Genomic DNA, 14,522 nt, shown 5'->3' with positions numbered 1-14,522 from the left:
AAAAAACATGTTTTCATATTTTTCTTCCTGTGTGATTTGCTCTAAAACGTTTAACATTTTAAAAGCTCTGGTGTGAGTTGCTGCTTTTTTATTCTCCCCGCTCTGTTTTCTCACCAACTGATTATATTTGGTCCCTTTCTGTTTTCCTCTCATCCCCTCGCGCTGTGATTCGGTATCTCTGTCGCGCAGGCGGCGGCAGTGGCGCAGCGCGCGCTCATTACCCAGGCACTTTATCTTTTTCTTGACTGGCTCGCGGGACCGAACACGCTCTCACGAGGGAGCTGAGCTCTCTCTCTCTCTCAGTAATCAGTGGCAGCTGGAAATGGACAGCGACGGGAAAGGAGCTCTTCAGCCGCCTCACACAGGTAGGAAAACAGTGTTTTGTCACCACATTTCCACGCCGGTTGCACCTAAACTGGGTTTGGACTTCTTTTTAACCTTTTGTTGCATCACTTTTTAAAAATTATCAAATTTATTTTTATATAATCAGAAGTAATAATCTCCACATATCCCAATCATGTCTGTGTTGTGGTTGATTTCAACCTGCTTTAAGATGTAAATAAAAAGTTGTGCATCTTTGCATACACACCAATAGTTTTTATTTTTTTTTTCTTTTTAAGGGGCATAGAGCATACAATAAAGCAAAAACTGTACAAAAAAAAAAACATTAAGCAGTTTTATTGAATGGGAATTGATTATCCTGTTTGCACTTTTCTGCTTTTTGTTTGTTTTAAAAGGCTGGTGCTTAATCCACATTTTTTTCTTTGCTGTTTTATATATTTATATGATGCTGAATATCTTACTTTTAAAATAGCAGCTGATATTTTTCATAATTTGTCTTATTTTGTTTTAAAATTATATTTGATAAGACATCTGTGTGTGTGTGAATGGAGGTCAAAGTCATTATTGCCCATTTAATGAACAGAACAGGTTAAATTAATTTTATGCTCATTTATATTGTTCTTTAATAGCTTTTGATGTGTTCCTACATTTTCAGTTGTGTCCTACCCACCTATATTATTCAGTGGAGTTCAGTTATTGTGAGTCCGAGGTACTGAAATATATTCATCAGATGTAAATCGGTCTCTTTACAAAACTACTCATAATTATGTTTATAAAATATATAGGCTTAACTCATTTAACCTAATATTTTATTTCAGTTTTAACAAAACTGAATTTCAATTACCAACATGTCTATTAGTATGAAACATAAGATTAGGATTTAGAAACAGATGATATTCCAAAGAATATGGCAAATTTATTTCCCCTGGGGGATAATATATGTTTATTCTTTGATAAACATTTTTCGCTGCATATATAGATTTGTATATCTATATATGAGGGGGGATATCTTTGTTTTGTTCTAAACTGAAGCCTTTTTTTGTTTGACATTCAAACCACAAAATCCTAATTCCCTGTTTGATTTGTTTCATTGTTTGTAAATATTTATTGGCATTGTGTAGAAGCTGGTAATTTTAAAACAAATATTGGCCTCCAAAAAAAATATCACCCTTAAACACACACTATAGAGACCATGCGTCTGCCTGTCCATTGCTGTGAAATCGTCAGCAGTAAATCGCCGGCAACTGATTCTCAAAATCATAGGGGGGAGATTGCTACCAGCCGAATGCCTCCTCGCCTCAGTATTCTTTTCATGGGTAGACATCTTAAGCTGGCGCCGAAAAAGCAAAGCAGCCAGCTTTTTGTAACATGATTTTTTACAGTCAGGTAGAGCTCCAATATGGCGGCTGGTCTTGCATTTTCTCTTGATATAGGCCTACAGATTTTTATGTTAAATACAATAAAACCAGAATTTTTCTTATTTTTGTGCACAATTGTTATAAAAGCCTTTGATAAAGTCAGAAAATACAGCACATCTTCATATTTTAAAATTTTAAAGTTTTATTTCAAAATTTGCTTCTGGCTCTTACCTTCTGTGTATATATGCTAATAAAGACCACTGTGTGTCTCGTTCGCTACTGCAGGTGTTGCTGTGGTTTACTGAGCTGCAGCTAAATTCAAGTAGAGACACTTAAACACCCTGCATTGGCTACATCATTTTGCTCTGCATCCTCTTTAAATGACCTTGCTCTCCTCAGTCCCTCTTTGCGTGAGCTTCAAACCTAAATGGCCACAAATGACTGTCTCCTGCCTGCCAAGCTCTGCCAACGCGCTGTTCTTTTCCAACTGCTCTGAAGCAATCATTTTGCTGCAAACAAAAGGTCCTTGATTCATCAAGTCCCGCATCTCCCACTGCCCACTCCCCAGAGGGATGCAGTCATTTTCACTAGCACTCCTCATGTGTGCAGCTGGGAGTTTGCGCTTCTTTTTTTTTTTTTTTTTTCTTTTTTTTTGTAGCTTGTGCAATTTTGCCAGGCTCTTCATTGCCTCTACTTCTGGACCCAAATCACACAAGGGAAACTAGTGGTAAAGTGTATTCCCCACAGAGGTGAACTTATTGCACCTACATTAAACCAGGATTTAGGACTTAATGTTGTGTAACAAGTACTTCAATGTAAAATAAATAAATAAATTATTTAAGTTTGATGCTGCTGACAAAAGTAAACAGATATAAACGATGCTAAGAACACCTGTAGGTCTCATAGGATTTTTGGAATGATTACATGCAGCTTTATGACAAAGACTTTATGTGAAGAAAAATCTGTTAACCTGATGAGCAAGAGCTGACCAAAAATACACCCACTGTTGGAAGTTGTTTTTCATAATAATAAATCACTGTTTCTTCACTTTTAAGACTGAACATGATTTTGCTGTATAACCAAATATACCCTTCAGCTGCAGCCTTTGATTTTAAAGTATTTGCTTATTTTCATTGACTTAATTGATTGAAGAACAAGGGAAATAATCTCAAAGCTGTTTGTTTGTGTAAATCTGAAAAATTAACCCATCAAATTAATATCATTATTGTTACCGAATAGCAACAACAATGGCCCCAACTCAAAATAAGGTTTTATGTGTTAAGGCCAAAGACGGGACTATGCATATTTATTTATGTTACCACAAAAGTTGCTGACATACACACAGCCAGCCCCCTAGAAAAAAAATAAATGAAGGAAGAAATGTTCAACAAATACATTATTTTTCCTAATTTTGATAAGGCAAAAATAAAAATAAATAATCAATTATATTTGGGTTTTAAAATTATGTTCAATTTAATAAAAATCCTGTTTCTTATTTAAATAAACCAATACTATAAGTGTATGCACAGGGATTTCCTAGTATTGTATTTCTACTACCTTTGTTGAATTATGTTTTTACCTTTTATAGCATTGTGTTCTAGCCTGATAGTTATTAGTTTTTTTGCACTGCTTTTAATTTCCTCCGTTGAGCCAGTCAAAGCTGATGCATGCTAAGTGCTGATAGTAGCAAACAGTGTTTTTTTTTTAAAGCATCTAAGATTAAGTCTTAGTCTTAGTCACATTTTAATCATAATGATATGTGATGGGTGTAGTCGAATAAAACTTAATTAGGTTTTAGTCTAGTTTTAGTCAGTTTTATGTAACAAAAAAGTGAACCTTTACAATTTTGAATAACAACCAGATTCTTTACCACACTGACAGCTCTTGCCTAGATACTACAATTGCTGGGTATAGAATGCTACTGTGCAGTTCATCATTGCTGTTGGGCAGAAAACTTAATTTATAGAATTCAAATTAGTTTTTTATGAACTAATGCCCTACTTTATAAAAAGAAAAAACTATGACACAAAAGCTGTGAAAATAGCAGATCTAGTTCAACACATCATATTGGTTAATATAGCAGACAAGCTAAAAAAGTGTACAATAAAGCAATGGTTTTAGACATGTAAGGTTTCCATCCCAGAGCAAACACTTCCTGATCTACTTGCATTACACACAGATCAATAAAATCTTTATTACTCCAAATGTGCAATTTCTTATTATTTGCCCCTTTGTTACCACTGCTCAGGCATCAAAGTAGATTTAATTTACAGGGTTTTGATATAAAGAAAATACAGCGAGAACCTACATAATTGCCTTGTAATGCCACGTCAATCCAGACATAAACTGAATGAATATGCTTACTAATATGTTTAAATATTTAAAGGAAACTGAGAAAATGTTTTAATGACAATACAAGGAAAAATTTACATTTTGTATAAGTTATGAGCACGGTGAAGTACGTTGAACACGCTGGCACACATCGACATACGTTAAGCACGTTGAGAAGTTTTAAAAATTGCGCGACATATACCAGCATATGCCATACCTGGGCCATAAGTTACAGGTAAGTTATCTGATCGTTGACATACATTAAGTGTAAGTCACTCATAACTCGAGGTGTCCAGTGTATCCAAATTCTGAGTAACTTGTGCATCGTTTATTCGTAACTTATGAGGGAGCTTTAACTGATACTTCTTAATGCCCATGAAATGATGCTTGTGAATCATTACAGGGGCATTACGCTGCCGTGTATTATGCATAAGTTAGGCTGTCATTGGACAAACGCTCTGGACTCTATGAATATGCTATGTATACACCCAAAATTGAAAAAATACATAGAAAGTTCAGCATATGCCACCGTTTTAGGAGATTCTGGGACATCGGGCATACGCTGGCTAAATCGGCGAGGCGTGTCAGGGTCCTAAAGAAGAGCATCATTGCCACGTGGTATAATACTGCCACGCCACGGAATTGGCGGCACCCACATTGGATCTCATAACAAATTTCTGTCCTTTAGTGTGTCAATTAATATTTTATCATATGTTTATAATTGTTGGTTTGGAAGGTTAAACAAAGGATGATATAGAACTGTTAATCCAAAAAAAGAAAAAAAAGGAAACAACAGAATGCACTGCAGAATGGAACTGCCGTTTCACAATAGCAAGTCCTTGGTGGAGCAATGTCTCAGCAAGAAACATCCACTGCTTGAGACGTTTACCTTCCCTTTGAACTTTATTTTTCATGTTGAGTAGTTGACGCTGCTTCGTCATGCAGCCCAGCTGAATGGGCTCTATTTAGGTAATAACATAAGATTTTATTGATTGTTTATTTTCACAGCCTGGATTGCGTAAAATGCATTATGCATCCTTTTCACCATTAAAAGATGCAAGGTTATATGGCACCTGAGGCCGTTTGGAACAATTCATGTGTTCAAGCATTGCTGCACCATCACTACTTCTCTTGTACTATTGGTGTTGTTCCACATAAGGATGAACAGAGGCTCCCTTTTCCTGGACCCTCATTAACATGAAAAGAAGGTTCATCTGTGGCGTCAACAGTTAATGAGATGGAACAAATTTGACTCTAATAAACCATTAAATGTCTTTCTTTGCATCTGTAATTCATCTATCCATCCATCTTTACAGCCTGGCTGTCACGCCTGTGGGGAGGTGGTGCCTCTCTAGCAGTCTATGGGCAAATGACAAGAGGTACACCCTGGGCAGTTCCCTAGTCCATCACAGTGCAATGCAGAGACATATAATCTTGCACACACCCATTCACAGAGGGGCTCAGTTTTAGTTACATTACATTTAACCAAAGAAAGATGCTGACTTTCTCATTCCAGGTCTTCAGGTGGCAGTAGTATCCTTAAAGTGGGTTTGCCGCTGCACAGAATGGAGGAGAGAGTTGCAGCTAGCACATAGATCCATGCATTCAAGTTAGAGTAAGGACTTATTCACACAACATTAACATTAAAGTCCTGCCACAATGGACTGGACAGTTTCATAAAAACAATGAAACCTGGAGTGAAAAGGAAAGTAAAAAAAATGCAAATGAAACATTGGTAAAAAAAAAAAAAAATCACAATTTAGATTTTTTGCAAAATCCTTTATCTCAACTGAAGACTGCACCATCTGACAGCCTACAGCCCTAATTTAAATATATTTCAAAATATGTAGAGCTGAGAAATAAAAAAAAAAAAAAAAAGATAAATTTACACCTTTATTAAAAATTTGCACAGTGATGTTTTAAGAAATGTATGGGCTGGCACCAAAACTGCTGAATGCCCAATGTGGGGTCCCAAGGTCTAAGGAGCTAATTGGTTTTAGCCGAGCCAACAGTTTCTGGGCATTTAAGGCAATCAGGATGTTGCTCTGAGAAGATGACTATAGTAACCCAGTGATCTCCCCTTGTTTGGTTTCTGCAGCACTAAGTATTTAAGGACTGTTGTGAAGTTTTTAACCTTTGGATATATGCATTCAAGACGTATGAATCAGCAAGACTGTTTTTGTGCTGAGGAATTTGTAAAGAAGACTAAGAGTCCCACTACTTTATCAAATGTGATAATTGTTATTTTTTTGATCTATGGTCAAGTTAAAGGCCAGTTGAGTTTTTAAAGTTCTTTATTATTTGATCTGTTCTTATTTTTTAGACAAGCCTTTAAAGCAGTTAAACTTGTATTGATGTTGAGCTGTTGCTTTGTAGCGTGTCGCGTCATGAAGGGTGCACTAAGTGTGTATCAAGCGTTTGCTTCATTTAGTGGAGGAACCAAAAATGATGATGCCATAAACCTCGCTACCAAGCCATATAACATGACTAAAGGAAGTAGTTCAGATTTTGACAATGTTGTTTGAGTGTTTGTTGGAGAGTTGCTTTCAGTTCAAGCTTTGGATAGTTTGAAGATGGTTTAGAGAGTTTAGGTGATAGTAAGAAAGATGGTTTGAAAATTGAGGAAAGGAAGGAGGATGGAACCAGCAAGGAAGAGTCTCTCACCTAATAGGAATATTTTTGACTTAGTACCTTCTAATAATATAAGGTAAGACTGATATATGAAATATCCATTATATTTACTTATCAAGTTCTGCATTTAATTGTTCTTTTGCTTGTTTTTTTTTTTTGGTAGGTAAGGTATTTTTTATGTTGCAGGGTAAAAGGGTACATAACAACATCTCATCCATGCTGTGAGACTCATAGCTGGGATCTTCACTTTAAATGGGCCTGGAGAAGTAGTGTCCAAAGACAAATGGTTTCAATAAAACCAAAATAGTTTAAAAATAAATAAATAATTCAACTTCCATAACCAGCTTTGCCCGTCTGCTAAAGCAGCTTTGTACTTAAGTGATAGAAAAGCTTACGCTATGTAAGATTGTACTTTTCTCAGGAAACTTTAAGGCACACTATGTAACTTTTTGCCACTAGGGGAGCTAGACCTGTAACTTTAAAGTCTAGCACCCCTAGTGGCAGAATGCATGAGATTTACACATTTAGGCTATGGGTCTCTGTTAGCTTTTGTTTGTAGCCTGCTAGCTTTCTCTGGCAGAATTTTGCTTGTCCTAAACATTGGAAATAAATTATAAATAATATTTAACTTTTTCCTTGTCTTGACCATGACCAGGAGTCAGCAGGCGGAAAAATAGTAGAGCAAAAGCCCTAGCTCCATGACTGTGTAGAGACTGTGACCAGAAAGCGATACGTTTCTTCAGATCACATGACCTAGCCAACGACGGTGCATCTTCGTCTTCTCCCAACTTACATATTTCAAGATGGGAGCCCCGCTTGTACCATTGATAGCGTCAACCTCTGTATATTAGCCTGAGGAGTCATTTAAAATAACTCATATGCGTCAACTCTTTATGTCACAAAGTCTGCAGTGTGCCTTTAACAATCATATTAAAAAATCTTTTATTATACCCCTGTTATTATAAGAGAAACTAGTTATTAACTATTAATGAGAAATCCAAGGGCCCTAAAGTATAGAAATACATGCAAGCATCACAGACTATATTGTTGACTGCTCTGACGTGAATCACCATGCATGTTTAAATCCAGCATCAAAATCTCAACTCTATAAAATGATTATCTGTGACAAACATCATGGTACTATTTTAACTTCTTTGAAGTCTTTGATTTAGCAAAGTACCCTATTGTAATGTACGGTACTTTTTTTTACTTAGATAAGAGATTTTTGTCTTTACTTTGGACATTGAGTTTTGCAAAAGGTGCCAAAAAACTGAATTATTATTATTTTTATTATTATTTTGGATTTTAAATTGCCAAAAGAGAAAACACAGTCCCGGTCTGAAACAAATTTAGCACTGCAGAAGAACATCTGCCCCACTTTCTTAGTCTATCAATCAGTGAACATCAATCATAATCAGTTGTGAAAAATCCAGCACTGAGATCCACCAAAGAAGTTATATGGATACAATTTTAGGACTTGTGCCACAAATGTATTCTCAGTCCAGAGGCATGGTTGAAAATGTAACCTAAAAATCATTACATTGTTTTTTCTTAAAAAGATAGTTGGAACCAATAGGCTCACTTGAATCTTATTGTATAAGCTATCAAAATGTCACCCAGATGAGTAGTGACGGTCAAAAGCTTTAACTTACAGTAAAATAGTGTATCATAATTAGGGATTCCCGGGTTCTTACTATTTTTTTAGACCAACTTGCTGTCCCTATCCCTTTACAGATGGGCTTTAGTCCTTTTCCATGCCTACTGTAGAGAGTTTAAGGAAAATCTGCTCTGGATTCTTCACTGCAGTCACAGTTTACATATGTACTTCACAGCAGGGCAATTTTCTGCTGGAGAAGGATTCTCACAGCTGGATATGTTAGGAAGAGATGGGCAAGAGATCCTCTGTCTACAACACAAAAGGCAGCACAGAACTCAGAAAAATACCATGTGGATTTACCTACCTTTTTTTTAAAGAACTGTGTTGACAGTAGCACATATAGTTCCTCAATGTGTCCATGTAATGGGATTTATTCTTATGAATGTATTAAGGGGTTAGGTAAGGAAAGATATCAATAGTAAAGACAACAAAGGGACAACCCTTACTACGTCTTCAACAAAATGCTGCAGAGATGTTTGTTTATGCTCCCAATAGCTCCAGCATCTGAACAAAATATTAGAATCTGAAAAATATTTTAGAAACATAGCGTTTGAGGTTAATTTTCTATGACATCTTTAGGCTCCTAATCAAGCTTATTCTGTGCAGGGCTAACGTCTCTGAGCATCACATGTGCCCTGTGGTACTGCAACATGACAAAAAGGTCACATTCACAGATTACCTCTATCCCAAACACTGCTGATGAAGCCCCGCTTCTCGTTTTTGACCCCCGTCCCCACCCCCTGCTTTGTAGTTTCTCTCCTATCTCAGAGCTTTTTCTTTTGTGCTTTAGCATTTGGCCGCCACCGTCTGCCTCAGTAAAAACCATCAGCTGTGAAATTGAGAATAATCATGTGGAACGAGATTGAGCGGGGAGCAGCTTGAGCTCCAGCCCTCTCCTGTCAATGGAGTCATGGCTTCTACTGATAAAGTCTACCAAAGACTGAACAATCATCCACTGTTCATTTAGCCGTTCACTTTTTGCTAATCATTTTTTTTCTCCAAAACCCTTATATTTTTAGTGCCAGGGTGAAAAAACAACAATTAAATATACATTTGAAAAGCTGTGAATTTCCTGTGTGTATAATGGAGATTGATGGCACGTCCTATTGGTGCTCTACACTGAATGCTTCAGCTGCCATGTGCGTGGCATTCCTAATGTGTTTTATGACTAATGGCCATGATAGCCAGCTGGCACACAACTATCTCTGTCTTTATTTGAAGACCCTCTGGACAGTTGGCAAAGTAAAAGGCAAATAAAACAAGGAAGATCCCCATCCATGTTTTAGATGATATTTACATAAAACAAAAATACACACAATAATATATGGGATGTTTGTCAAGTTTCAAATTTTCTGGATAAAACATCATTTAAAGTCATTTATACACACAAAGATTTTATTTCTAATATTTTAATAATGTAGTTAAGACTTCTCTTAAAGAACATTTGATACTTTTATACAACTTTTATACGTTTTATACTTTTATACAACTTTAATATGAATAATTTGGTTTTGGTTCATGAATCTGAATAATTCATTATTTATTATTATATTTTTTTTTATGTCTATTTCAAATGTACTTTTCTACAAACATTATTAACATCATTAAATAAAGTTTGGAAACTATAACTACCGGTATATTAGAGAAAAGGATTCCATTATTGAAGCCATACATGAAGTAAAAGACACACTAATTAAAGATAATTGCACTTAATGTGTAATCTGTTCATTCATTCCTTTATGATTGATAATGATGATTATGATAAGAATAGTAATCAATTTTAATTAGTAATTTTGATCATAATGACTGTATTTTTCCACAAGAAATACGTTTAATGTTGATAAAAGAAACTAATGGTTAATAAGTCACTAGATTTAAGCCAATGCCACCTTGGGTCATTTTTAAAGTAAAAAATATTGAATTTTATAGTGTTCATGTCAAAAGTGATAAAATATTAGGGTTCCTGATTCCTTTTGTATCAGCTGGAGAATCAGTATAAGTAGTTTTAAATAGTACTTTTTTACTAATTTAGTTTATCTTTAGATTGTGTATAGACTAAGCCTGAAACAATCGGTTTAATTACGATTAATCGATTTTGATTAATCAATATTGAAATAATCATCAACTAATTTAGTAATGGATTAATTATTAACTAGAGTATAGAGATTCTAATACAAGACTTGCTGACAGTGCAAACTCACCTTGAGCAGCAATTATAACAAAATTGTAATAAGAAAATATATAAACATTTTGCTTTTAAAATAATAAAAAAGTTAATCTGTCAATATATTATATCCAGAACCCCACAAGTGAAAAAGTTTGAGTTTCACCTGCTTTAATTTTGTAAAAAATCTTTTTTAATGAATGTTTGGCTATCCGATTATTAATCGATTCATCGAAAAAATAGTCAGCAGATTAATCGATTTGCAAAATAAACACTGATGCTTTAAAATTCTTACCTTCATTTGAGTCGGACACTGCTTCTATCCTTGAAATTGGCAAGAAAAGTAACAAGCATTTTATGGTATTAGATGTAATTTCAAATACGGCATCAGTTAAAGTACAAACCACAGTAATCACAGGAAAATTGCAGGTGAACACTATCAGTAGAAACAACAGAGTCAGTGCAGACTGCTGTTCCAAGCCTTCCCCTACTGAGTTTGCCTCAGCTCCAATGCAGATCTGAAATGAATCATGGTTAAATATCCAATCGACATATAATAGCTCTCAGGTTCTGTTATTACAAATCAAATAGGCTTCTCCCTCATGCAGGTAAACCTGCCTTTGCACCAATAAATGGAAACTTTATTTGCTTGTCCAGAGGTGATGACAGAGCAGAGCTATCTTCATGGCCCTTTATAAACAGATATCTGGCAGGGTGATGAAACTGTTCCTTGAGGTTCGCTAAAAGTGTCAAAACATCCACAAATGATCAATAATAAAATTTGTGACAGGCAGAGAATAGTCAATATAAAACAGATTATGTAGCCTTACTGTATGAATGATATTCCCTGATGAAAGGACCATAAAAATCAACTCAATAAGATGCTAGACTTCTTTAAAGAATTTTGAATCTGCCTTAAGGGTAAAACAACATTGATGCCAGCAGGAAAGATATGAAGTTAGAAATTTTTTTTTAATACTGCATGAACAAGGGAATTTTTCTTTGTGTCATCAAATATGAAGACACAGTGGGCTTTTAATTAGTACCCAATTTTGATTTCTCAGTCGTCCTTGCTTGATATTTTTTAAGTAAACATGTCTTTTACATTACATGCTACCGCCAAAATATTGCCATATTTTACCTCCTTCAGTAAATACGCAGACAGATGCTTTTTGATGTCGGAAAACATCCAAATGATGTTTCAGATGAATACTTGCACTTTGTTCTCCCATCACATGGGTGCAGGGATGGACATAAGCCTTGTGTGGGAAGCTGAATTTTGCTACATCCCATTACCTTTCCATTTCCCCTGGGGGTGGATTGGTGGTACAGATTCGACACAGCAGGTGAAAGCGCTGTGAAATTTTTCCCCCCCGTGTGTATATGTGTGTTGCATGTGCAGATGTATACACCCACATATCAAAGCCTAGAAATACAGTATGTTTCAGAGTGGACATAAACATAATTCCATATATTTTCAAAGTTGTTGATTGATGCTTCTTTACATCAGTGTTAACAAAATAATAGTATCTCATATAGCATATCTCATATATGTGGGGAACAAACAGATCCCTTAAAACGAGAGAGTTGCTACTACTGTTTAAAGTATAATACTATAGGTTTAAGCTGAACAATAGTTTACCATGTGTGCTGGATTTGGTGTAGGGGTGGCCGTTGATGTGGTTCCATCCAATAAGGGTACTGCTGCCAAGGTTTGGTGTCTGAGTTTCCGGTGGATGTCGGGCATTATCTTTTTCTCATTGGGGGATTTTGAGCTCCTATTTTTTCAGTACGCCTGTCCCAAAGAGTGTCTGCCCAAACTGTTTCTGCACTCAAAGTAGGGTCAGTGGTTTGACTGACCATAGAACTGAAAATAGAATAGAATAGAAAATCCCTTTATTGTTACAGCAGCAGCAAAATGTTATAGCAAAAGTTGACACACAAATGTGGACCTTAAAAAAGTATATAAAAATAACAGAATTATTGATAGAGATAAGAAAATAGACAAATAAAATCCTGGACTGTACAGTGTTTGTACTGTGGACCATGTTCCACATCTTACTCTGAGATATTAGGGGTACAGTAGGTTTTTAATGAAATCTGTTTAGTGGATCCTGTGTGGTTGCAGATTGATGACGTGTCCCAAACCTGGCTTATTTTGTTAAAATTTGGCTTTCATAAAACTGGTTCACTCTGAGTCTGATGGTAACTATAGCAACTGACCCAGTGAATATAGCCTGGTCCCTAGTCTGTTAAATTGAGCAACAAGGGGTCACCATTAGTGACAGAAATGGTATTGGCGTAAGTATTTGGTCCAAATGCATCATACCATCAAAAATGGCAAAAAGTTACATTTGAAAAAATACATTTCATGTAATAAAAGATATACACAATTTCATCACTCGTGCTACTAAAAGAGTAACATTTTAGAAAATAAAATGTTCATTTCATTTAAAGTCAAGCAAGATTCTGGCTTACTAAAATATGAATAAATCTTAATCAAGAGCAATTCATGGGACTAAAACTATGAGTAAAATTCCAGACTAATACTCGTCTAAAATGATAAAGTGGAATTTGACCAAGTTTATACTGAAATCATTTACATTTTCTTCTGAAGTCTATGGCTAACATCTCTTTAAAATGTTTTTTTTAAATGGGTACTGGATATATATCGTAATCTGATTTAAATATGTCTCTTATAATTACATACATAATCAAATTTTATTTGCTTTTGCTGGTTTTATGAATGGCACCAATATTTCCCTTCATTTTTCAATAAAATTTCTGAATGCCTGATTGTTGTTTTACCAGTTAAACACAGTGCACTAAACTTTTTGTTGTTGTTACTCAACAATCACTGACTGCATGGTCTGCTTGTTTTGCGGTGCAACACTAGTTAGATGAACCTGTCCTGCATTAGTGACATTAAGCAGGCGAGGTGTTCTTTGGTGAAACCCAGTAAAACTTGACATTTTGTGCCTAATTTACGGCAGAATTAAGTGTAAAAGTATATTTTGTCTAAGTGAGTTTTATGAAATACTACTTAGATGTGACACAAACATGCAGATGACAAAAACAAAGGTGGATGTAATTAGAAAATAGTTTTATTCCTAATATATGATATTTATTTATTATTAACATTTATTAATGTTATTTATTAAGATAGAGATTGACTTGGTAAAAATAAGTCATATTGTCTGATTACTGGGAGTAAGAAATTTGGGAAGTGTCAAAAACCGCTGGACTCAGGTTGCTGTTGTAATTAGTAAATACTCTTAATGTATGAAATATTGTTACTCAAAATATCTATTTCAACAAAATCGAATCATTGGAAGACTACTGAAGTATTCTTTTTCCTGCAGGGAAAAAAATAGTTAAAACCGTAAACTTATTTACTGTAAACGGATAAAATATATCTGTTCTGGATGAGCATTTGAAGATGAAACACAGCAGATTTCCCTGGAGCCTGAAAATACAAGTAGTTTTCTTAAACTGCCTTAGGGTCGATGGGGAACGTTTTATTGGATAACTGTCTAATAGTGATAACAACCATGCACATATTAAAGAAAAGTATAATTGCACTAATGTTCTATTCCAGCGTCTGCAGCATCATTCAGAGTTTTTGCTCATAGCACCAACTTCATCAGTCTGTGGCCCTTTATGTTTTTGTTTTACCTTGAGCTTTACACCTTGGTTCTGCCAAAACCTCATACTCAAAGAGGTTCTGGTCCTTATTGTGCTATAATATTGCTCTTTGTGCCCAATTTTCTCAATGATTGCTATTACCATGTATCATAAAAGGCCGCTCAAGTAGGCCAAATTAAATGTTTTTTAATTGAAGGCGCCATCAGGGTGGCTGTGCAGCTTGGCTCGGTTTGATTGTGACTGTGCCAGAGTGAGATGATGGAGAAGCATCTGGGATTTCAGATATCCTCCAAGTTGTGATAACAGTCATCACTTGGCTGATATGTCATCTTCTGTCACCTGTGCAGGTTTTATTGGATAACAAGGACTAGTGTAGTTACATTATCATTTTGTT

The 14,522-nt window shown here is 35.4% G+C and overlaps 1 protein-coding gene across 2 annotated transcripts in view; it reads left to right on the top strand.

Moving 5' to 3' along the window:
* The first annotated feature begins 241 nt into the window (after positions 1–241).
* The window catches only part of LOC107099753 (zinc finger protein 385B-like), a 97,005-nt gene continuing 82,724 nt past the window's right edge, over positions 242–14,522 (top strand). For both annotated transcript variants that reach the window (XM_015398011.1, XM_015398010.1), the window contains exon 1: positions 242–365. In XM_015398011.1, coding sequence (XP_015253497.1) covers positions 323–365 — 43 coding nt within the window. In that variant the 5' untranslated portion in view covers positions 242–322. The remainder of the gene's footprint in view (positions 366–14,522) is intronic.

The sequence above is a fragment of the Cyprinodon variegatus genome, unplaced genomic scaffold (assembly GCF_000732505.1).
Source record: "Cyprinodon variegatus isolate N-32 unplaced genomic scaffold, C_variegatus-1.0 Scaffold904, whole genome shotgun sequence".
Taxonomy (NCBI): domain Eukaryota; kingdom Metazoa; phylum Chordata; class Actinopteri; order Cyprinodontiformes; family Cyprinodontidae; genus Cyprinodon; species Cyprinodon variegatus.
This window is presented reverse-complemented; position numbering and strand designations above follow the sequence as displayed.